This window comes from Leuciscus leuciscus (assembly GCF_965113295.1).
Source record: "Leuciscus leuciscus genome assembly, chromosome: 2".
Lineage (NCBI taxonomy): Eukaryota > Metazoa > Chordata > Actinopteri > Cypriniformes > Leuciscidae > Leuciscus > Leuciscus leuciscus.
The window spans coordinates 7,749,820-7,776,324 of NC_138726.1; the positions used below are offsets into that span (position 1 = coordinate 7,749,820).

The 26,505-nt window shown below is 38.3% G+C and overlaps 1 protein-coding gene across 2 annotated transcripts in view; it reads left to right on the forward strand.

The window, feature by feature from the left end:
• Positions 1 to 3,320: 3,320 nt before the first annotated feature.
• Positions 3,321 to 26,505, forward strand: part of nfat5b (nuclear factor of activated T cells 5b) — a 55,140-nt gene continuing 31,955 nt past the window's right edge. The window contains exon 1 of one of the 2 annotated variants that reach the window (XM_082161303.1): positions 3,321 to 3,680. In XM_082161303.1, the coding sequence (XP_082017429.1) occupies positions 3,608 to 3,680 (73 nt within the window). In that variant the 5' untranslated portion in view covers positions 3,321 to 3,607. The remainder of the gene's footprint in view (positions 3,681 to 26,505) is intronic. The other variant, XM_082161302.1, reaches the window with a different exon arrangement.

The following is a 26,505-nucleotide window of genomic DNA, read 5'->3' on the forward strand; positions in this document are numbered from 1 at the left end:
CCATGAAAGACAACTGACAACATATATGCTAAATGTCACGTAGGAATATAAAGAGGTATTATGTAGTTATAATGACTATAATCCATGTAGCTTTTCTGATGATTCGTCAATGATTAAACAATTGTAAATCTATCTTTGATCAGCAAATATCATTTGCTTTGCAGATTTATCAGCAATAAACTCAATTTATAATGATACAATGCTGTATTATAATTAATTTATTAATAGCTGTAAAAAAAAGAAGTAAATGTCAACTACTGCTTACATCATCATTTCAAGGCTTTTTAAACTTTCATGAGGTCAACGTTTGTTTCGACAAGCTTTTCTTGTTAACAATTACTGTAAGATTTCAGTCAGATTGAATTCTACTTCCTTACATTAAAATTCGATCCTGTTTGCTTCCTCAAATCAAATTCAGGAATTGAATTAGAATTTAAAAGGCATTCTCAATTTAATTCTGAATGGTGCACCTTAAAATGCATAGTTCACCCAAAAAGTGAATGATGACAGAATTTTTAATTTTTGGGTGAACTATCCCTTTAACATCCATTGTGTGAGGACAATAGTGAATCTGCTGAACATGAATCATGTGTCAAGCTGCCAAACATTGTGTCAAACAGTCCTCACAGCCTGTGCTGTCCCTAGACAATAATGGCTTAATTTTTCCCAAGAACATCACTGGCATTGGCATGACCCTTCACGGACACTGATTGGGTTCTTTTGTTAAACATGTTTGTTTTTCTAAGAAACATGTTCCACTAACATTTGATGAGCAAAAATGTTGATCTTTGGGTGGGTACCACATTACTTCTACAAAATCTACTGCATTATTGACCTACTGTAGATGTTCGAAGTAAAGCATACACTTTAAAAGCATAGCATAATTCAGTGTTATATTGTTTTGAGTAAAATGTACTTGCAAAGTACACTTCAGCTAAGTAGAAATTACTCAACGAACTTTACTTGGCAAAGTTAACTTATTTTCTTTGTTAATTTTACTTAACTTAGTCAAGTACAGAAGAGTCTTACAAGCAACAGTTCTTTAAAGATTAAAAATATACATTTCTTTCATGAAAATAAACAAAGAATCATTTTAAACAAAATGTAACATTTTGCGAGGAATTGTAATAATAAATTCATAATTATAAACTTAATATGTCAAGGGTCAGAGAATCACCATTTTTTATGGTTTTACTCCGGCCACTTTCTTGCACCTGCTCAACTGCTCATTAATGCAAATATCTAATCAGCCAATCACATGACAGCAACTCAATGCATTTAGGCATGTAGACATGATCAAGATGATCTGCTGAAGATCAAACTGAGCATCAGAATGGAGAAGAAATTAAATTGAAGTGACTTTGAATGTTTCATGGTTGTTGGTGCCAGACGGGCTGGTCTGAGAAAATGCTGATCTACTGGGATTTTCACGTAAATGCCTTGTTGATGCCAGAGGTCAGAGGAGAATGACCAGACTGGTTGAAATTGATAGAAAGGCATCAGTAACTCAAATAAACACTCTGAACGTTCAACACATCAACCCTTGAAGCAGAAGAGCTACAGCAGCAGAAGACACACCGGTGACACTCCTGTGAGAATAGAACAGCAAACTGAGGCTACAATTCACACAAGATCACCAAAACTGGACAATAGAAGATTGGAAATACATTGCCTGGTCTGATGAGTCTGGATTTCAGAATTTGGCATAAACAACATGATCCATCCTGCCTTGTCTCAACGGTTCAGGCTGCTGGTGCTGTAATGGTGTAGAGGAGATTTTCTTGGCACACTTTGGGCCTCTTAGTACCAATAGAGCATCTTTTCAACACCTCAGCCTACATCAGTATTACTGCAGACCAAGTCAATCCTTTTATGACCATATAACCATCTTCTGATGGCTACTTCCAGCAGGATAACATCACAAAGCTCAAATCACCTCAAACTAGTTTGTTGAACATGACAGTGAGTTCATTATACAAAAATGGCCTCCAAACTCACCAGATCTCAATCTAATAGAGCACCTTTGGGATGTGTTGGAACGAGAGATTCACATCATGGATGTGCAGCCGACAAATCTGCAGAAACTGCGTGATGATATCAGGTAACCGTGGACTAAAATCTCCCATGAGGAATGTTTCCAGCATCATATTAACACAAAGAATTAGGCAGTTCTGAAGGCAAAAGGTGGTACTAGCAAGGTACACCTAATAAAGTGGCCGGTGAGTGTTCCTTAAAGGGGTCATCGGATGCAAAAAAATGTTTGCATATAAATGTCTTTGCAGTATGTGGACACAACCACCATACAATGAAAAACATTCATTCACTCCTTTTTTTTTTTAATCCTCAAAAAGCCTAAACACTCCCAATAATCAAGCCGTTTGGATTTTCTGAACAATATGATGTCATATTGCTCATGCTCCGCCCACGACCGCTGACAGACTGTCCCGTATTAGCATATTTCCGCCCTCAGCCATTTGTATACTGTCCACCAAGGCAGGTTATTATTAAAGATAACCTCATTGTCATTTAAAGAGACATGCACCAAAACGGGTCGCTGTGAACAGAGCTGTTTTTGAGGAGGTAAAAAGGGTGTTGTTTTACACAACCATTGAGGAATTTTAACCAAAGCATGTTACAAACTTTACATGAAGACCCTAAAGAATCATACCAACTTGTGGAAAATGGGCATCCGATGACCCCTTTATATAAGAAAAGTAAATCCAAAACACTTTTCAATTCCAAATTCCCAAATTGTGGGTAATTGTTTCTTGAAACTAATGGCAATTGTGTGAAACACCGTCATTAAACTTTGTGGCCCGTTTTAACCATAGAATGTTTTAACAGACAAGGCTTAGACTAAGCCAGGATTAGGCCTTAGTTAAATTAGGACATTTAAGTAGCTTCTATAAACGTGCCTTAAAAAAACAAAACCATTACTGGTGTGTGCATCTTGAGACAAAACATTGGCAGTGACATAAGATATATCAGTGCAAGTTGCTTTTATTTAAAACAGCTCAAACATGCATTTTAGTCTGGGACTAGCTTAAGCCTTGTCTGTGAAACCGGGCATGTAAGTTTATAGTTTAGTTAGGCCTAACAATTATGCAAAGTAACAAAGTAACATTACCAACTTTTTTGGGCAGAATAATTTAGTCGAAGAAGCCAGAATTCTTTCCATTCTATGTCACTGAATGTATTATTCCTAAAACGTAGACGCAGGTAGGTAATAAAATCTGAGTTCTATTCATTATTGATCTAATTAACCTGTGTTTGGAACGTGTTGCTCTTGAAGTGATGACGCGTGGAGTGGGCGGGGCCGCAGAGGAACACAGACAACTGTTTCAAGAGTCGTGCTGGCTGAGTGTTTATACACACACACACACACACACACACACACACACACTCACGCTCACACTACGAAGAGGGCTGGCCGACACAAACACTTTTTTAAATGTTATTTAGAAGTGTCATTGCCTGCTTTTTCTACACCTGGCTTTCGTTTGTTTTCGTCTTTCGTTTCGGCCAAACTAAACGATGGCAGTTTGTTAGAAGAAGCTGCGGTTGAAGAGCAAGTCTGTCATTTTCTCGGCGGCTCGGAGGATCTGCGATGCCCTCTGATTTCACAACGCTCTTCAGCGCGGATATCGACCTCGATTCGCCCAAGTCCCTCTACTCCAAAGGTAACTCACTTTTTGCTCACTTTCAGCACACTACTCATACTGTACATTTACCGTGTGCACGCGCAGCCAGGCTGTGTTCCCAAACCTAGTGCGTTGCCCATCTAGACAGCGTCACAGGCACGTCCAAGTTCACTATGTCTATTATGATGCCCAAAAGTGCTGTCTAGGTGGTAACACTTCATTTTGCAGTGTCTTTGTTACACGTTACATGTGGTTGCTGTAGTAATAACTATATAAACTATGCATAATTACATGCAACTAACTCTAAACCAAACCCCATAGTAAGTACATGTAGTTAATTGTTATTACACAGTACTTGAATGCATAATGACACTGTAACACAGACACCTTAAAATAAAGTGTAACAGTGCTCACTAGGATTTGTTGTGTGTTCATTCACTCAGTCTGTGTAATGCCACACTAGACTGTCAAGCAGTTTGTTGTTAGTTTACATAGTCCATGTGACAAGTGGTTTAAATGGTGACCAAATAAATTAGATTGTGTGAGATGATACACACATTGCGTGTTTGGTGTGTGTGTGTGTGTGTGTGTGTGTGTGTGTGTGTGTGTTTGAGGGGGCGGGGTCTGCAGTTGTAACTTACATCAGCATATCACTATTTATTTGGTTTATAAATATCTCTGATGGTCTGAATGAATGAGAAGACTTTCAGACATGGTTAATGGACCTGCGACGGAGTTTGACACCTATTTAACACATTCTGCATGAACCCATCTGGTGAAAGTATAATTGTGCAGAATATATAACCCTCCCAACTCCTCTGTTCTCTTTAGAAAAACGCGAACAGCTTTAAATCTCAAATGTTTCGTGCATGATGCCTCTGTGTCTCCTTTGGTTATAGGAAAATGAACTCTTCTAAAGGAAACCTCAGACATCCAGAGACTGTCTGTTGTTTTAGACAGTGATTGAAAGCTGACAGTGAGAGAGTGAATATGACATATCTAAAGGTGTGTGTATGAGAGAAGCCAATGCTAATGTGTAAACCTCTGTTATTTTAGTATTATTTTTATCGTATTTATTCATATTTTAATTGCCTTTTTTTTCTTCATGATTTTAGTTTAAGTTTTAGTAATTTTGTTAGCCTAGGTGCTTTTGTCATTTTTATTAGTTCTCTTTTATAGCCTATTTCTGGTTTTATTCCAGATTTAGTAATGTAAGTAGTTCAGCTTATTTACTTAAGATGCCAAGGTTACATTTCTAATTTTCATTGAATTGTTTTCTGTTTAATTTTTTTTTAATCTAATAACTATATTTTATTTGAGCTTTGTTTTATTCAGCAGAAATATTTTTAATAGTGCTGTCAAATCACACACAAATGTGTGACACACACACACACACACACACACACACACACACACACACACACACACACACACACACACACACACACACACACACACACACACACACACACACACACACACATACACACACACGTATATAACATACATATATTATAGCCTACACACATTATATAAACAAAAACATTTATGTTAGACGCAGTTAATCACGAGTAATTAATTTGACAGCACTTTTTAATAGTTTTAGATGACAATAACAACACTATTTCAAGCAGCACTTATTATAAACTGGGAGTAAGTCAAACTGTGGTGGCCTCAAACATTGTTCTCATACTTGTAGAGTTATTATGGGCAGCTTTCTCATGAAATACACCCCTCTCGCTGAGGTCCTCTATTGGTGCATTTTTAATTTCCTGTGCATTAGTTGTTTTTATCAGCCTTAATCAATATAAATAAATGATGTTTTTATCAGAGAGGCTGCAGTCTTAGATTTTAATTTGCCCAGTGATTTGATGTGGATTCTCATCTTATTACAGGTGACGAGTGTTATTGCCTTGGTGTGTGTTGTAGTATCCTGAATCAGGGCTTTAGTCACACATGTTACGTAAGACTCAGCCTAATCTCATTTGCAATTCTTGGTAATAGTCTGCTGGCCGCCACGGCTGTTGTTATTATTGTTGCTTCATATTCAAGACATCCAGACTAAAGGTTTAGTGATTGTTTGGCTGTTCTTGTCCATTTTTTTTTTTTTTTTGCTTCAATTTGATGTTGACTTCTGTAAGACTAAGTAATGAAGTGTTACCTGTCCCTCTGAATTACCTTCCAGTTATAGAGTAAATATATAGTTATTCTGCAGGAAATCCATCTTTCCTTAAAGGAACACTCCACCGTTTTTTGAAATAGGGCTTATTCACCTTCTTTCCCACATTTAGATAGGTGGGCAAATGCATTTTTGTCTCAGTGCATGCATTGTTTTAGTTTGACAGGGTCGGCGTGAGCTTAGCTTAGCACAATGAATGGAATCCTTTGTTGCCAGCTAGCATGTCCTGAATAAAAGTGATATATATAAAAAAAAAAAACCTACCTAATTACTTCTTGTGGCCTGCGTATTCACAACAAGCACAAATAGCGATGCAGATTAACACTAGGCAATTTCCTAGGCAGATATTGACTTATATATTAAGGACTATATTAGGGGGAAGCACAGGCGAAGCACTGCTACTTGGGCGTGATATCTCTGCGCCCAAGTAGCAGTGCTTCGCCTGTGCTTCCCCCTAATATAGTCCCAAGTCAAAATCTGCATAGGAAATCGCCTAGTGTTAATCTGCATCGCTATTTGTACTTGTTGTGAATACGCAGGCCACAAGAAGTAATTAGGTGGTTTTTTTATTTTTTATATCACTTTTACTCAGGACATGCTAGCTGGCAACAAAGGATTCCATTCATTATGCTAAGCTAAGCTAGCGCCAACCCTGTCAAACTAAAACAATGCATGCACTGAGACAAAAATGCATTTGCCCACCGATCTAAATGTAGGAAAGAAGGTGAATAAGCCCTATTTCAAAAAACGGTGGAGTGTTCCTTTAACTTCAACAAAAGTTAAGAAGCTCAAGTTCAGCTAAATGTTTCATTTGCCAGTCAAATATATTTAGTACAATGAAAATGTCATGCACTCACTCTTAAAAACAAATGTAAATAAAGGCTTTTGCAGCGATGTCATAGAAAGAACAGAAATATTGTCCTATAGTGTGAAAAACAACTTTTGTGAAATGCCATGGATGTTAAAGGTTCTTCATTGATTCATTGATGCCAATTCATTTATTTTTATTTTTAAAGTGCCCCTATTATGCTATTTTAAAGGTTCCTAACAGGTTTACATCCAAGGCAAAAAAAGAAAAACACTTGAATTTTCTCATAATATACATTGCAGCATCAACTCTTTTCTCACAGTGTCTGAAACGGTTTGATAAAAGATTCAGTCTCTCTAAGCCCCTCCTTTCTGAGAGCCTACTCTGCTCTGATTGGTCAGATGGCCCAGTCTGTTGTGATTGGTCGACCGCTTACAGCTCGTGTCATTTCTGAATTTCAGGCTTCTTCAGAACTATACACAGTGATACAAATGGCATCGGTTTCAAACGCGAGTCCTCATACGTTTAAGGTAGATCTAAGATGTTGTTCACCGGCACCCAATGAAGACCATAGGCTGGGATTATGCAAATTTGTTTCATTGTTGCGTAGGTTTGTAACAGGAAGTGAGACTGGAATTGCTGTCGACTCATTTCAGCAGTTCAGACTCCATTCTTTCTTCAAGGAGACAAAAACTTTATTTGTCGTGATCTTTTACGTTCACAAACAGCTATATTACACACTGCATGAAAGATGATATTATTTAAAAAAAGCATAATAGGGGAACTTTAAGAGGGAGTATGTAATGCATATGCCTCTTTGATTCAATAATAATGATTTTGTAACCATCATTAGAAAAACAGTATGTGAATACAACACTCCATTTGTGTAACACTTGCCGTGTCTCCTTAAACCTTCTTCAGGTTAAGGACCTTTTGGTGGTTGAGACCCCTGGCCTAGAGTAATAAATAAATGACCTCCAAACCCACTTCCTCTGGCCAGATATCAGAGGTTAACACAAGGTTACGCAGTGACGGGGGTTAAAAACCTCAACCTTATCAGGTTAACAAGATAAGACCAGTCGTGAGACATTTTCCTTTTCGCTTTTGAATGAGATGTTGACTATGAAGAATTATAGTCATGTGAGGTTTTGGAGGATGGCCTTCAGATGTTTTAGGCTAAAATTGATATGTAAAAGAGAAACTATAGGCCTATATAACATAATTATTTTATTTACATTTTTTTTAGTAAATTTGTTGTTTTTGTAATTTTAATTATAGTTTTTAAATAAGTTTTAGTGAGGTATTTTAGTACTTTATTCTGTAATTTTTTTTTTTTTTTTTTTCAAATAATGAAAAATGTGTTTTAGTCTTATTAGTTAAGGATAATAATCCTGCTATTTGCTTATGACACTGGATGATTTTTTTATTTATTTTTATTTAATCATTTATTATTTTGACATTGAGCACACAAAGAAGAATTTTAATTGGACAAAGCTATTTATTTATTTATTTATTATTATTTTTTTTTAATTGAAAAGTGATATTTACTATTGAAATTCCCATGCTGTTTCACTGACTTTTAGAGACTCCTTTTGACTTTTCCAGGCCTGTAAATCGCAGTTTTTAATGTTCTGACATTTAGTTTTCCATGATGTTCCGTGAGAACCGTTTAATCCTCTTTCTGAACAGTCCTGTGGTCACACATTATTTCAAATAGTATCTCAGTTATTATGAAACTGCATGCTGAATAATTAAAAAAAACATTAGAAATGTTTAAAAAAATTGTAGATTGAGTATCCATGGCGTGAGAGTTAAAAAAGTGGCAGGGGTCTATGGGAAACCGGCAATCCGTCTAATGAGCTTATTTAAAGTAGTCAGTAGATTAGGCCTTTTCTCATAGACCCAGGCCAGTTTTGTTCCGTCATCGCACGTGTTCGCTCTTTCAGTATTCTTGTCACTCTCTGACATCTGCAGTTGACCTTTTCACATTGTTGTTTCCCCTTCCGCGTCCCTGCCGCGCGGATCTCTCGGAGTGGACTGGCTAATGAGCTCGTGTGTCATGTGACGTGGGACGATGAGATGTAGCTAAGCATATGGTTGTGCATTCCCAGAAGGATGGCAAAACGCCCTGGAGATGTGGCTTGTGAATTTATTTTTAGCTAGACGTTGTTTGGTATGTGAGCTCTAAACACATTGTCCAGCTTGAGTGGCTGTGTGATGTGGGATTGATTTGCAGCCAAGATCTGATTATTTCCATGCAGCTGATCACTGTTTTCTATAGAGGCAAATCCTGTTTTCATTCACTGGATTAGCTCCCTACGTTCATTAAGTCAATGGGTTATACTGTAGGAAGCCGGTCTACCTATATCTGTAATGTGACATTATAATTAATCGAAAATAATTTGAATGTACTATTATTAATCTTTAATGATTGCAATACTTTCAGTTTTTATGACCTCACATTATTTTAGAGATTCTTTTTTATTTTAAAAGTGAATTGGTCAAACTCCCGGACTGTTATAAAATAGCAAAAAATCTATAATCTGAGGTGAATAAAAATGGTGAAATCCTCCTCGTTTTACGAAGGCAATACAAGGAATTAGATTCATACTTTGTTTTTGTCAGTTTGGAGTAGATATGTTAGAAATGGCAAATATGCTTCGATTGCTTTGTCAACACAGAGAAAACGCTATCTCTATTCTTTGAAAGAAAAATGCTTCACTCTTTATTAATATTTGAAAAAGTTTTGTCCGCCAAATCGAAGTCATGTGGTGCACCCCTGCAGGCCTTCATGACCGTTTGTCAAGGTCAATACATCTATTAAAAATTCAGATAATTTGACATTTTAATGACAAGGCAAGGTTAGATGAGGATGTACTATGTCATGTGGTGCGACTCCTCAAAAACTTGATGGATCTCTGAATTAATAATTCATGATGTTTGTAAAAAAAAATTTACCATGAAATGTATAAATTTTTTTTTTACAAAAAATTATTAAGATGTGTGCACTCGTATGTATTCAATGTGTTTTATTTTATTTTATGGTTTTAGTTTTTATTTTGTTTTGTCTATTCTTCCTTCCTTCCTTCCTTCCTTCCTTCCTTCCTTCCTTCCTTCCTTCCTTCCTTCCTTCCTTCCTTCCTTCCTTCCTTCCTTCCTTCCTTCCTTCCTTCCTTCCTTCTTTGATTCCCCCCCCCTCTCTCTCTCTCTCTCTCTCCCCCTCCTTTCCTCTTTCCTTACTTCCTTTCACTTCCTAGTTCATTACCTCCTTTCTTTTCCCTTCGTTCTTTACTTCCTTTCCTTTTCCCTTTTCCCTTCCTCGTTCCTTTCTTTGTCTTTCACTTTCCCTTTCCTTTCCTTCTTTCACTTTACCTTTATTTATTTCCCTTTTCTCTTTCCTTTCACTTTCCCTTTCTTTCTTTCCCTTTCGTTTATTTCCCTTCTTTCACTTTCCCTTTTCTTTCTTTCCCTTTCCCTTCTTTCCCTTTCCTTTCTTTCCCTTGCCCTTCCCTTCTTTCTCTTTCCTTTCTCTCCCTTTCTCTTCCCTTCTTCATTAAATCTAATGAAAATGGTCTATTTAACTCAATATGTGTGTGTGCTATGTCTTTTTGTACTTAATAGAAATCACATTGTTAACTCCGTTGAATCAATTGTTGATCAAAAGTCTCTCTTGCGCTTCACGTCAGTCAAAGTTGCTGTTCCGAATCACTTATAAGCTTCCATTTCAGTTTGAATGCTGTTTCTTTAGAAGATTGCAAGGCAGTTTACCAGGGTGTTCTTCTAATATTTGTCTTTATTGGTTATTTATTTTTCTTGATTACTATTCTCCAGAGCCAGTCCATGTTTTCTGAATAAACAAAACACAAAGGCCCATGCAGAACAAAATTAGGCCTGAGTGGTTTTGCCTCTGGTGATGCTTCTATTTCACAGACTGCTGAAATGTACCAGTCAACTATGTGCCAATATCACTCGTGCTACCAGCCTAAATTGTGCAATGTGTGCGCTAAATGTGTTTCTTCTTGCTAGTTTTGTATGTAAGTTGTTGGAAAATGGCTCCACACAAATGTGACCAAACATTAATTGAATTAAATATTAATGTGGCAAGTGTTCACATCTAAAGTAGTCTTGTGTGTAGTCAGACCTTCAGACTGACGGCAGAAGGTCTGCACTCCATAGCAGCTTCCATTTGCCAAGGACCGCCCAAGAAAACAACCAATCACAGTTAAAGCAACCAATCACAGTTTGTTTTGTTCAGCCACAGCGTCATGTTTATAGGGAGGTGAAAATGAAAGGTCGATGTCCCCACAATAACAAACCGCCGTGCAATTCATTCAAGAATATTGTGCAAGTTTACTGCAACAATGCTGCAACAATGGTGCTGTCAACTTCACATACTTTTAAAAATCCTGCGTTTCGTTGATCCTGATAAGCGCTCTTTGTCACAGTTTTTCCATAAGGGAGTTTGGCTTTGTTTCTAGGCAGACTATGACACACAAGTCTCCCGGAAATCCTGGAGAATTCAAGCAATCAGATAACGACTTCGAAACTCCCCAAGTGTTTCCATTTTGTGTGTCATATGCATCAGGCGTTCGGCCAACGGTCCATGGGCGTGAAATCTGAGGCTGAGACTACATCTAAAGTGACTTATAGTGAGGGTTTAAAGGGATACTTCAACGATTAGCATCAAGCTTTGTATCAGGGGGGGGGGGGGCGCTTGTCTGAAGTTTAAAATCATTGGTTACCCGTAAGCCAATCACATAACGTTTGGTTATGACGTGTGTTATGCGCTGGCTCAGCCGCATCGAACTTCCACTGTAAACACATGTATGATGCGAAAACAAAACCATCGAGCGAAATACCAGAGTGAACATGGCTGTGAACGACTTTTGCAGATTATGTGAAGTAAATCTACGCATCCACGGTACAATCAGCGTCTACGTCACAGCTCTCAGCCCGCCCTCTGTTCGTTGATTGGCCGGCTGTTTTCAGGCCGGAGGAAAACTGGGAGAAAGGTCGCTATCTCAGACTGAGAACAGAAGCGAACTGAAATTGAGCGGAAGTACGAAGTCTGACGTAGTCAGGCTAGCTTTTCTGTCCAGAGGCGAGAGACTACAGCCAGTAGTAGGAGCTTGTTCCGCATGGTTTTAACCCGCCCATAGGGGGATCTCATGATAAAACGGCGTCTTTTCAGTTTCGAGTCAACTAGTCGCCTAGTTGTATAATTTCTTCCGATACTGCCCTCTGTAACCGGTAGGCGTGGCTTGGGAGTGGCCTCGTAGGGAAGCGAAGCAAGTGCATTCTGGGAGTTGTTGTCTTTCATCCACATTTTCTGGCTTTTCTCAGTCTAGAAGGCACCAACTTCTAAAATAATTTCACATTTCTACTACATAAATGACCCAATTTAAATACACATTCATCTTTCCAGCGGTGAAATATCCCTTTAAGGAGTGAAATTCTACGTCATTCCATTTGTACGTCATTGCACGTTTTTCAGTCCAATCAAGTGTTAACGAACGGATTAGAAAAGGTTTATCCCACCCCTCTCAAACTGAAATTTCAATCGGTTTGGACATTTTTATTCTGATTGAGGTGTTTACATGGAGCATTTTCATTCGAATTGGACTTCTAAACTGATTGTGATCAGAATACAATGCTCCATGTAAATGCGCCTAGTGTCCGTGTTACCTTTAAGCTCAGCTGTTTGTTGTCTATTGAAAAATGACAGATGCAAGCAGGCTTGTTTTGACTTATGAAATGTGATCCTGATGGTCCAGCCTTCTCTTGACGTCACGTTCTTTATTATTCTTCCTCTGCCAGCCTAAGGTGAAGTGTGCTGCTGTCATGCCCCAATAACTCCTGCCTCAAAATTCCTTGGTAGTTAATGGTTAACACTAACCAAACTGTAATTTAAAGAGGCAAAGAAAAAATAAAAGAGTTCCTGACTCTGGGTCAAAATATTACCTCCCCCACTATTTGCCGTGCACACTCTGGATGTTGTTCTAGAGCCAACAAAGAAATGCACGAGTGGTTAAACTATATCAGCAGCCCCTGGCAACTGCTGAAGAGGGCTTTGAAAAGGCTGTATATTTCCCATCTTTACCTTTAAGAAAAATCCACAAGTATCAAGTGTCTGTTTGAAGTGCTGGTGCATAGATAAGACTGTGGTCCATTCTTCAGTATGAGTTTATGAGTAAAGTATGAGCATGGACTTTATTACAATTTATTACTTTATTACAATCGTATTTGTTTGTTTGTATGTCATTTTAATGAGTTATATGTATGTGCTGTGCTGTCATGTCAATAAGGGGTCAAAGACATGACATTCATTTTTTGAATCTGAATCTATCAATTTATTGAAAAATCGATGCAATTCATGCATACAGTGACCTGAAAACACCTTGATTATCATGTTTTTTCCGTTTTAAAATTCATTAAGTTTAAAAAATAACATTCTTGAAAGAAAATATGTATAACAAAACTGCTTCAATGTTTGTTAATATTTGAAAAAGTTTGTGACACTGCGACCCCTGCATGAAAAATGTCATGTCGTGTGACTCCCCCAAAATTTTATTGATATCTAAATAAATAACGTGAAATAATGACTACCATGTTTAACATGTAAAAAAAAAGAAAAAGAAAAAGATTAAGATGTGTGCACTCACATGTATTCCAGATCTAAGGAATAAATGTGTCTTAGCCTACATTTTATGTGATGGTTACACCACCTGACATTTTCATTTAATGGCAAGTCATTAATAAAAAAAAATCCTTTTCATTTATTTAATTCTGTTTTCAAGAGAGGCTTTTCAAAACCATATGAATCCAACATGAATACAAAGAGTACATTTCTAAGACTGTGGCACAATATAGAGATTTGCATGTGATTGAACCAATGATATTGTTAACCTTTTTTTCAGTTCAGGCTAACATGAATACCCCAATTCTCTCAAAGGTTGTATATAACAAAATAATTGGTAACACTTTACTCAAGGCCTTATGTATAATGCATTATAAAGGTATTCATAATGTATAATGCACTATATCTTTTCATAAATATTTAAAAAATAAGTTAAAATGCACTATAATTTTTTGCAGATTCCTTGTTATATCTTAAATTTGTTGTTTGTCATGTGTTTTAATGCCTTATCTATTAATTCTTACACTTTTAGAAAGCATAAGTATTATAATGTATTATAACTGCCAACTGGTTACAATTATTCATGAGACAATGCATTATAAGGTGCATTACAAGGCATAATTAATGCATGAAAAATAAAGTGGAGGGATCAGTTAAAGTGGGCTCTACTGTCTGTCTCCTTTAAAAACGACTATATATGAAAAGTGCCTAAACTCCTTGACTCTTTACCCTGACCTAGACACTTTTTAAAGTCACACACTGTGTGTTAAATATGCAGGAAGTTAATCAAAAATCCAAGGAGTAGGTTTTCCATTGGCTGATGAGAAACACTCAGGTTACGGGATCGACTTTCTTCTTAAAACCAGAGCCACACCGTAGAACGCACTTCCTTGTGTCACATATTGTCCCTGACTATGACTAAGCAGGCGTTTTTTTCCATCCGCCACTTGGCCGAGTTTCCTGACGGACAGTACGGTCTGAAAGCCTAAAGCCAGATCCAGATTTGTGAGGGTGGCTGTGCTTTAAAAGGTTTTTCATTGCATCATGTGCCACTCTATAACACACAACTCTTGGTCAAAGTTCAAAAGCTTTCTCACCGACTTAATCCATGACTTTTTTTTTTCTCCAGCAGTTTTGTGAGCGTGTCTGAGGATGAAGGGGAGATGGGCAGAGCAGTAGCTTAATATAAATTTCCTGTGTTTTCATTCCTACTCAGTGACTCACCTGTTAAACTCTATGCTTAGAGTGAGAAGAGTTTGTTCAATTTCCAGTTGATCGCTTATGACACTAGACAAACTTGACAGGCAAATTCTTGTTGTATGGGATGAGGTTTTGAATTCGTGACTCATCACTTCAAAAGACTTCTAAAAATGATAGAAGGAGTGCTGATTTACAGTGTGTTATATCACAATCTAATAAAAAGTGCAGCCAGTAATTTTTGCCTCATTAAAATGTTTTACACAAAGGAGTGGGGAAAAAATATCGAAACATGAGATGATTTCAGCAAACTTCTTCATTTGGTGGACCAGCTTTTTGTAGACCACTAATACCCCAAATCTGGCGTAAACTAGTACCTCAGAACATTTACAGTTTTTGGTACTCTAAGGGGGCTTTCACACTTGCACTTTTGGTGCGCACCCGGATTTAATTGACGTCAGAGTTTGGTTCGTTTGGATGTTGTGAAAGCTGTTCTCTGAACTCGCACGCAACCGCGAACCATACCCGAGTCTGCTTAGTGTGTTCACACTTGTAGTGGTATCGACTTCGCTTGGTATCGAACCTAAAGGCATAGGAATACATTCACCACCTGATTGGTCGGCTTTTATGACCATATTTTGCGACAGAACTTACCGAAAATCCAAAACAATGCTGTGTGCTGGGATAAATGAGCTCATTGAATGAGCGTATCTGGGGCAGATAGACACAAGTGCTGTTATGTGCTGATGCTTTGAAAACAAAACCAAAGGTTCAAAAACCAAAATGTAAAAGTGAGGTGAGCAACGCTGTGTATTTTGCTGCCCGCTGCTGCGTCATCATTAGCAAGCAACAGGGGAAAACAGCTGCTGATTTGATCGCACACACACACTGCAGTTCAGACACAAATAATATAATGTGTGAACTCAATCTAGCGGGGGCAGGGGGAGTGGCGAGCAATTGAACTCGGGTTTGGACCAGGTAATCGAAACAAGTGTGAAAGCACCCTAAAAATAACCCTCAGTTTGCCCATAATATTCCTGTCACAATCATGCCAGGCTCTCCCTCACTCACTCAGCCTTCACCAGAGTCAGCCTACTGATCACACACACACACACACACACACACACACACACACACACACACACACACACACACACACACACACACACACACACACACACACACACACACACACACACACACACACACACACACACACACACACACACACTGGCCTCATCTGAGAACACAGACTCACTTACCCGGGTAAATCCTACCGTAAACTTCTGTGACTGTCTGCAACGCTCTTATCCTGTTTCAAGTCAACCAAGTTGCCTTCAAATCATCTTCCAGTCATTCAAGTCTATGTTAGTAGAATAAGTTTAGATGTAGTTGAAAAGTGACTTAAAGTCAGTAGAGTGTCTGTTGAGGAGCATCAAAATTAAGTGTGAGCAGATATTAAGCAGACATTATATTAATACTTAAATGACTGCTAGTTGACATGTAGTTGCAAAGTTACTCATAGAAAGTGGACTATCGAAATAAAGTGTTACCAATTTTATTTAGGGCTGTTTTTTTAATCAGACAACTCATGGACCAGCAGAACCATCTATTAAAAACTTCCTGAGTTCACCTTTAACTCATAACTTTACATAATGCACTTTTATTTTCAAGTAATTTCCCCTGCTGCTCTCCACTTACTGTATGTTTTAGCATGAACTATTCTTCAAATGTGGTGTTTTCTCCTCTGTATTAATCACTTAAGTTGCTTTGGATAAAAACATCTATTAGCTATTAGCTCTAGAGATTCATGTAAGGTTGACTCACGCATGTCTTTTTGGGAATGTAAAATGAAAATTCTGTCATCATGTAAATGATTTTTATTTTTGGGAGAGCTATTCTTAAGCAGTTTTATAACTTAAAACTGTTAGCTGTGTTCCAGTTTATCATTTTGTGCCATTTATTTTCTTTCTCCACTGTGAGATGATTTTATTTAGTTTTTCTGCTAACCTCAACTCTTGCCCAGGTGCATTGCTGTAATAATAGGTGTGTTCTCCTTGTGTCTAATGGATCGGCAGACATTCTACAGCCTTAATTAGATTGCTGGCCGAATCCTCTTATGCTATTAATGTTCTCAAGGTGTGGATTTAGTCTGACTGAGTCCAAAGGACAAACACACAGAGCTGAGGACTCTCTCCTACAAGATGACATGGAGTAACAGTGGGGCCCAAAAGTCTGGGGCCACATTTAAAAAATCTTGGATTTTTATTGATTTATTATTGATGTATTGATTTATTTTTAAACTAGATTTAGGATTTTAAAAAGTAACACAAAGCAAAAAATAAATAAAAATGAAGAAGTATGTAAACATCTGCACTGTTTATATTAGGTCACTAATTTTCACCTGTGGTCTCAGGCTTTTGGACCTCACCATGTGGCAAGAAAATGTAAAAAAAAAGTTATCCAAATATTTATAACCCAAATGTTTGATCAGCTTTTTGCATTGCTCAGCTATTTTATTTTAATTTCAGTTAACTTTTAATTTTTTCAGGTAATTACTTTAAAAAACAACAAAATTTTTATGGCTTTAGTTTGAACCGTTGAGACCAGGCAGGATGGATCCATGCTTTCATGTTGTTTATGCCAAATTCTGACCTGACCATCTGAATGTCTAAGCAAAAAACCAAGACTCATCAGACCAGGCAACGTATTTCCAATCTTCAATTGTCCAGTATTTCGTGTGAATTGTAGCCTCAGTTTCCTGTACTATTCTCACAGGAGTGTCACCGGTGTGTCTTCTGCTGCTGTAGCTCTTCTGCTTCAAGGTTTGATGTGTTGAACGTTCAGAGATGCTCTTCTGCTTCAAGGTTTGATGTGTTGAACGTTCAGAGATGCTCTTCTGCTTTAAGGTTTGACGTGTTGAACGTTCAGAGATGCTCTTCTGCTTAAAGGTTTGACGTGTTGAGCATTCAGAGATGCTCTTCTGCTTCAAGGTTTGATGTGTTGAACGTTCAGAGATGCTCTTCTGCTTCAAGGTTTGATGTGTTGAACGTTCCGAGATGCTCTTCTGCTTCAAGGTTTGATGTGTTGAGCGTTCAGAGATGCTCTTCTGCTTCAAGGTTTGATGTGTTGAGCGTTCAGAGATGCTCTTCTGCTTCAAGGTTTGATGTGTTGAACGTTACGAGATGCTCTTCTGCTTCAAGGTTTGATGTGTTGAACGTTCAGAGATGCTCTTCTGCTTCAAGGTTTGATGTGTTGAGCGTTCAGAGATGCTCTTCTGCTTCAAGGTTTGATGTGTTGAACGTTCCGAGATGCTCTTCTGCTTCAAGGTTTGATGTGTTGAACGTTCAGAGATGCTCTTGAACGTTCAGAGATGCTCTTCTGCTTCAAGGTTTGACGTGTTGAGCATTCAGAGATGCTCTTCTGCTTCAAGGTTTGATGTGTTGAACGTTCCGAGATGCTCTTCTGCTTCAAAGTTTGATGTGTTGAACGTTCCGAGATGCTCTTCTGCTTCAAGGTTTGATGTGTTGAACGTTCAGAGATGCTCTTCTGCTTCAAGGTTTGATGTGTTGAACGTTCCGAGATGCTCTTCTGCTTCAAGGTTTGATGTGTTGAACGTTCCGAGATGCTCTTCTGCTTCAAGGTTTGATGTGTTGAACGTTCAGAGATGCTCTTCTGCTTCAAGGTTTGATGTGTTGAATGATCCGAGATGCTCTTCTGCTTTGAGGTTTGACATGTTGAACGTTCAGAGATGCTCTTCTACTTCAAGGTTTGACGTGTTGAACGTTCAGAGATGCTCTTCTGCTACAAGGTTTGACGTGTTGAACGTTCAGAGATGCTCTTCTACTTCAAGGTTTGACGTGTTGAACGTTCAGAGATGCTCTTCTGCTACAAGGTTTGACGTGTTGAACGTTCAGAGATGCTCTTCTGCTTCAAGGTTTGACGTGTTGATGTGTTGAGTGTTTAGAGATGCTCTTCTGCTTCAAGGTTTGATGTGTTGATGTGTTGAGCGTTCAGAGATGCTCTTTTGCTTCAAGGTTTGATGTGTTGAACGTTCAGAGATGCTCTTCTGCTTCAAGGTTTGATGTGTTGAGCGTTCAGAGATGCTCTTCTGCTTTAAGGTTTGACGTGTTGAGCGTTCAGAGATGCTCTTCTGCTTCAAGGTTTGACGTGTTGAGTGTTCAGAGATGCTCTTCTGCTTCAAGGTTTGACGTGTTGAGTGTTCAGAGATGCTCTTCTGCTTCAAGGTTTGACGTGTTGAGCGTTCAGAGATGCTCTTCTCTAGACTTCGGTTGTAACAAGTGTTTATTTGAGTTACAGTCTGGTCATTCTCCTCTGACCTCTGGCATCAAGAAGGCATTTACACCCTCAGAACTGCCGCTCACTGGATGTTGTCTCTTTTTCTGACCATTCTCTGTAAACCCTAAAGATGGTTGCGTGTGAAAATCCCAGTAGATCAGCATTTTCTGTAATACTCAGACCAGCCCGTCTGGCACCAACAACCATGAAACATTCAAAGTCACTTCAATTAAATTTTTTCTCAATTCTGATGCTCAGTTTGAACTTCAACAGATCATCTTGATCATGTCTACATGCCTAAATGTATTGAGTTGCTGTCATGGGATTGGCTGATTAGATATTGGCGTTAATGAGCAGTTGAACAGGTGCACCTAAGAAATGGGCCTCTGAGTGTATATGATAAATAGTTACTGTTCATTAAAATGTTGGCAAATCAATGGTGGACTTGGTTCTGGTCCCCAATGCACAAGTCAGTTGACCTTATTCAGAGCATTGCCATGACAGGTATGAAAGCGAGGCTGTTAGGGATAGACTTACAGTGTTTTCAATGGCATTCGCAGTAAAAAGCTGTATAAAGCTCCTAGATCACTTATAATTTTCCACAGCTCATGTTGCCTGTAGTTTTTTGTCCACTGAAATTCCTTGGAAAGATATTTTTGCAGTGTTTCGTCATCAGAACAATCCAAAAACAATTAAATAACAGTACAACCCACTGAAGAGATGTGGGTCTATCCCTCACAGCCTGACTTTCATTCCCATTAAAAATCAAGGTGAATAGGGTGACCCCCAAAAAAATCACAAATAATTATAACATCCATAATGCATTTTGTCAAATTTTTGTTCCGCAAATCTTGTGCCATTATTAATATATCATTACACACCTAAAATAAACACAAAGCTTTGACACAACGACTGTCCACCAGTCATTCATTAGGCCAGGCATGCTAGATATCGCTTATTTTCTATCATTTGTTTTAGAATATCTTGACTTTTACCAGGTTGATTTGATATGCTTTGATTAGTAAATTCTGAACATAAGTAGTTTTGCATATAGCTATGTGGAGGGTTGACAACCATCCTGTAAACCTGGAAATGGCACTCAGCGTGTGTCTCTCTCAGATGGTTTTCATTATTGCATTGCAGATGCTTATGTGTTACTCTGTTAAATGGGATTTAAATGTGAAGTTTTACTCTTTCAGTGAGGGTTGGATGGCTTTGTGTTTGTGTCTGTGAGAGTGTTTGTGTGCATGTGAGCCTGTCAGAGCAGTGGTCATGCTTGTGTAAACAGCATGAATTCCTCACTGCGCTGAGGCACTGCTTTCATCTGAGCCCAATGGCTGTTTCTTCCCTTCTCCGCCGCCCTGTTGAAGCTGCTGGTAAACACAGCAGACACAGACTTGTTTCTGTGCTAAAAACACACTTCTGAGATCCAGCTGAGAGCTAGAACGGGCTTCTCACAAGTGTCACCTCAGGTGAAGCCACACTTCATGGTGCCATTTCCCCTTAAGTTTTTTAAATAAATATATGGCATTAAAGGTAGGGTAGGCATTTTTTATTTATAAACACTTTTTGTTATACTGGTTGAAATCCTCTTCATATCCTGATAGCAATCAATAATTAAAGTGGTCTAAATACTAAACAATGTACAGATATCTTCTTTGGAAGTCTCAGGACCAAAACATTTTCGTCCAATCATTGCATCCGGTCTAAATGCAATAATAGGATGTCCTACCTGCCTGTCAACATATGAATTTCCATACCTTCGCACACCCTGCTCGCGCAGACATCACACGTCATCAGCGCGTTCCATAAGTCTCTGCAGAGTCATAGACAGACAGTCACTAGAGTCCCAAAAAGAAACAGCAGCCGCATTTTACAGTTCCTCCTGAACCAAAACAATGAGTTTATGCAGCGTTCACGCCATGTTGTAACCGTAATTACAAGATGGCAACCGTGACGTTCTACCCGGAGCTGTTCACGTCCTCAAACTCATAGTTAAGCGTTTCTATGTCAACACTATCAACGGCGAAATGAATCTGCAGCAGTCGTGCAATGTTTACATTATTTTTGTCAGGAATTCAGTACAATGTTTCCACACTCAAGAGGTCAAATGTCAGGCTCAGATAGTATACCCATGTGAAAAAGAAAAGACGGCGCCAACCCCTGCAAAGACTTCAGATGACGCAAACTCTGAATCAACATGCACCAATGCTACATTTGTCTAAATGTCATATAATCATTTGTTAACAAACAAGTATTCATTACTTCAATGAGCTCATTGTTTCTGCCTTAAATTATCACATTGTTTAAATTAAAAAATGTTTAGCTAACTGTGATTTTGTATACATTTCTGAAATACATAACTTAGACAGTTACCTCTGATAACAGACTCTAAATTGTAATGTGGACTCTGTAAATGCATTTTCTGTAAAGCTGCTTTGAAACGATGTGTATTGTGAAAAGCGCTATACAAATGAATGTTAATTGAATTGAATTGAATTTATTTTAATGATTCAGTATTACAGTGTAATTATACACTTAAGTACTGAGTAATAATTAATAACTACATGTACTTACTATAGGGTTAGGATGAGGGTTTGGTTTAGGGTTAACTGCATGTAATTATGCATAATTTATAGGTATTACTACAGTAACTACATGTAACGTGTAACAACGACACTGTAAGATAAAGGGCCCTATTTTAACGATCTGAAACGCAAGTGTCAAGCGCAAAGGGCAAGTAACTTTGTGGGCGGGTCTCCGGCGCTGTTGCTATTATACCGGCGGGATAAATGCCTCTTGCGCCCAGCGCAAATCTAAAAGGGGTTGGTCTGAAGTAGCTTCATTATTCATAGGTGTGGTTTGGGCGTAACGTGAAATAAACCAATCAGAGCGACATCTCACATTCCCTTTAAGAGCAGGCGCGCTTGTTCTATAGCGGATTCCTATTATAACGGCGGATTTGCCAGGCGCGCGCCAGGAGCGGTTCACAGCCGAGGAGACCGACGTTCTCGTCAGGGACATTGGGGATGGAGAAACCCACCCAAATTAACTTCGGTTAAACAGGCATATGATAATTTGGGTAAATGTGTAAGCTAGATGTATGCTTTTATAATAAATTGTCTGTCTATCTATCTATCTATCTATCTATCTATCTATCTATCTATCTATCTATCTATCTATCTATCTATCGTAATAATGTATGATTTGCAAAAATGAAAACTGCTGCTTCTGTGTAGATGAGAGAATCAAAGAGCGTGTTGTGAACACGCTACATTGATTATGGCCAAGCATGCGCCCTTAAAATAGCATATGAATAACATGCGCAACGCGCCACTGACTTTAAACAATTTTTTCCTGGTTAGTGGCGCAATTGTTTTCTAAACCTGCAAAATAGCATGAAGGAACGTTTGCGCCGGAACACGCCTCCTCTTTGCGCTGAACCGCCCCCGGGAGCGCAAGTGTATTTCCTAACTTACCGACGTGCTTCTGTGGAGGGAAAAGTCCGCTTTGCGCGGGTGCAAAATAGGAATGATACATGCGTCGGTGTACAAAGTCAATTGCGCTGGGTGCAAGATAGGGCCCAAAGTGTTACTGACTACTTATTATGGAAATAGCATACAGTACTTAAAAAGAATATGCTTAAGTGGAAACTGAATGTTTGCACACATAAACCTTGGCACACATAAACAGCAACAGAGAAAAAGTGGAAAATGGTAAATTTCATCAACTTCTGATGATAATGATGATGGTGCCTTTATTACTTCCATCCTCCTTGTGTTTGGGTCTTTGGAAAGCTGAATGTAACAACAGAGGTTTGTTTTTCTGGCTGCGCACTGGAAAGAAGCTGTTGAGAACCATCCTCATTTCCACAGTCAATAAACTCCTCTGGAAACATCCCATGGATCCCAAGCAGCACAGAAAAATACAGCTTCTTTATTGGCATTTATGGTTCCATGAAGAACCTTAAACATCCATAGAACCTTTCCATTGCACAAAAGGTTCTTAATAGTGGAAAACGGGTTTTAAGATTATTAAGAAGTTGCGATTTATAATAGTCCTTTACAATAGTTCCTTGTCAGACTGTAAGAACACATGATCCCAGCTGTAAGCCATTTCACACTGTAATATCTCAGTCATTAATGTCAGACTGGACGAAAGTCAAGATGCATTAAAAACGGACGCACACAAGAAAACCCGTCTGGAGTTTTAATTTAAATCATCAATCAATGACACGTTCGGTGACAGTGAGCTGCAGTTACATGTGAGATAGAAATGGTGGCTACAAAGTAACCTAACGTTAATTTTGGTCATGGCTTGCCTTGTCTTGAAAAATGAAGACAATTTGACGTTCGTCGTAGAAGTCACACTGCAGGACTGTTGAGTCAAAGGCTACGTTCACACTGCAGGGCTTAATGCTCAATTCCGATTTTTTGAAAAAATTCGATTTTTTTGCAAGGCCGTTCACATTTCCAATTAAATGCGACCTTTTGTGATCTCCTGTGTGAACGTGAAATGACCCAGAAGTGACCCGCATGCGCAGAAGAGTACTCAACGGTCAACGACGTCACTTGTTGTTTGCGGAAGTAGCTAAACTTTAACTGTGATTCTCTCACACACACACACACACACACACACACACGAGCGCGCGCAGCGATCGTTACACAAGAGCCAGACAGCAGCCGCTGACCTATCTAATATCAGATTCAGCACAATTAAGTTAACATAACGTATAATGGCCGTGGGCTTTTTTTTTTTAATTAACGGGCTCGTCGAGGTCGACCCGTTCGGCAGATTTACCTCAGCTCGACGAATATGCAGTCCGTTTTCAAACCGACGACTACTTCAACGCAGGATTATGACGTTTTTCGCGTATCAATGACGTGCGGGTCGGATAAATGCGACCTGGCCGTTCAGACTGAAGTCGCATTTGAAAAGATCGGATATGTATCAGATTTGGGACCACATACCCAAGTGGCCTGGGTCGCATTTGAAAAGATCGGATCTGTGTCGTTCAGACTGTCATGAAAAGATCAGATACAGGTCGCATAGGGGCAAAAAAATCGGAATTGGGTCGTTTCAGCCTGCAGTGTGAACGTAGCCAAATCTTCGGACACTGACAGAATTTCGTCGCAGGTCAAATTTTATCGCAATGGTCATAAATCTGCTGTCGGTGAACATGTCAAACTACCAATCAAAGACTTCAGATTTTAGTCTAGGATCAGAGGAATATTAGGATTTGCTAAATTAGTCTCAGACGGCCAAATCGTGGCCAAAATCGTGCAGTGTGCACCCGGTTTAAAATAATATTTCTTTTAAGAACTGTTTCATGAATGGAATCCAAAATGGTTATTTAATTGCATTGCTGTGAAAACCTCCTTTAGAACCTTTATTTTTAAGAGTTTGTGGCATGTAATACATTAACCTACATGTGATGGGAAGCATGTGGTGGCACGCAGAATGAAGTAAACATCCTCCTTACGGTACACTCCGTTCCTCCACCCTGTCCCAGGTTGGTCTGTAAAGTCCCCCTTTACGTCCGCCTCAAGGTTAGGCCATTGTTTAGCCCATAGCTATTGACGCTGGACTAAGAGTGTCCATCTATCCTCATGGCTTCTGTTACAGTAAGACCTCTTGACGTGCTTGTAAAATCTAGGCCATGTAATCTGTTGCCCTTCGACGTTCTCATTATCGATTGCCCTTATGGGACAGAGGGCTGATACTCTGGTCCAGAGCTTAAACTGAAGTGGACACTGGTTGTGTTTTCTCTGAATGAAGGAGTGCTCAGTGTGTCTGACTTTTGTAACTTTCTGAATATAATGTAGGATGTTGTCATACTTCAGCTTTTCTCTGAATGTCTGAATACAGACTGTGTTTGCATCTCTGTTGTAACTGTCATTGCCACATCTGTCAATGTGCTTGTGCTCAGACCATGACTTTTCTGACTAGTCTGATAGTATTTGTTAAAAATATTATTTTGACTAAAGACACTGTAAAAAGCATGAAAATTATCTCTTTATAAAATTGAGAGAACATTTTTTTTGGGGGGGGAAAGTTAATGTCGACAGTGAGTTTGATTAATTGTATGACAATTTAGGACAAAAAAAAGTAAACAAGACCTGTGACTGAGATATCATACAATATGCCATGTAAGTTACCATCCGGTTAGGTCAATTTGTGTCCTTATCAAAATCAGTTAGTATCCTCATAGTACATTCTCTCCAAATACAATAAGTTTGGTAACACTTTATTTTAGTGTCCTTTTTATTTTATTTTAGTGCGAGTACCTAATTGACCAGTGAATTAAATTGAGTGTGTGAGTGGAGGGAATATCCATGCAGATGAGATGATTTATTAGATGGGAAAGCATTGATCCATTGTTATGTTCCTGACAGTTTGGGTCAGAGCCTGGGTGACAGAGTTTCATGGCAGATCACAAGTGTTTTGGCTTGTAAATGAACAATCCTGATCATCTCAGATGGTGCTTTTCTTATAACTTGTGCAAAACATACCGGGCTTACTTTATACTCACTTTTGGGTAATTCAAAATATAGCTGCATATATTTGCACTTGTTTTACATTAGCAAACAAATAGACAAAATACTCAGAACTAGTGCGATTAAAAAAATAATAATAAGTTGCAGTATTAAGACTTTTATTATGTTAGACTTTTTTTGTGCATTTTTAATAGACTTGACATTTTTTTAGTTTGAAAGTTTTCTGAATTCAAATGTGAACAGCTGATATCATGTCTTTTATAGTCACACCATAAGAGCAATTTTATTCTCAACTCAATATTCTGGTTTAAAATATTAATGATTTCCGCATACCACTACATCCATTTGAAATATATGAACTTGTATTTGAAGATTTTTTTTATTTACATTTATTGTCATTCTACTTAAAAATAGAACTGCACGATTAATCATTAAAAGTATAAAAATAAATCAAATAATTAAAATTAAATGACATATATTAAAATAAAAAAATACATATTTTTTAAATAGACTGCAGCAATTAACATTTTGTCAGAACCTCTAGTAAATGACGTTATTTTGTTTATTTGTCTGTTCAGAATCATGAGAGAATCATGATCTCTGTTTAAAATAAGAAACAATTATCCAGAATCATGCAGCTCTTCAAAATTTGAGTGTTATACTTGCCGTTTCTTTGTAATAAGTTGTGAAATTGACTTTCAATTTCGGACATTTTTTTTAAATGTAGGCTACTTCATTTTATCTATAGGACGTATATATGACAGACAGCCTCCCATACACACATTTTGATTAATGATATAAATGTACAACTTTAGACAGTTTCTACTTTTTTTTTATCTCTCTCTCTCTCTTTCTGGTTTGCTAGTGACAAAACAGACAGGACAGCAACTGTTGCCTTGTTTTTCTCCTCATATAGTGCACCCATTTAAATTTCCCTTTACCACCTACTTAATGCTCAGAATACTTGGAGATGTAGGCTGCGCTTTGCTCCTGGTTGCTATGGTGCCATCGGCAGCAGGGTGGAATAAGTAATAAACATTTGTAGAGTGTTATAAATGATTCCCTGCTTAAATCCTCTTGTCCTTTGAATGGAGCCTTTCACCTTGTAAATCTTTAAAAGCACTGTCTGTATCAGGGCCGTTTGGATCACTTTATCCCACATACCATTGCAGATAATAAAATACAATGCTCACCTCTGGCTTGCATTAAAAGCACATTTCTGATTCTTGCATTAGCAATTCAAACAC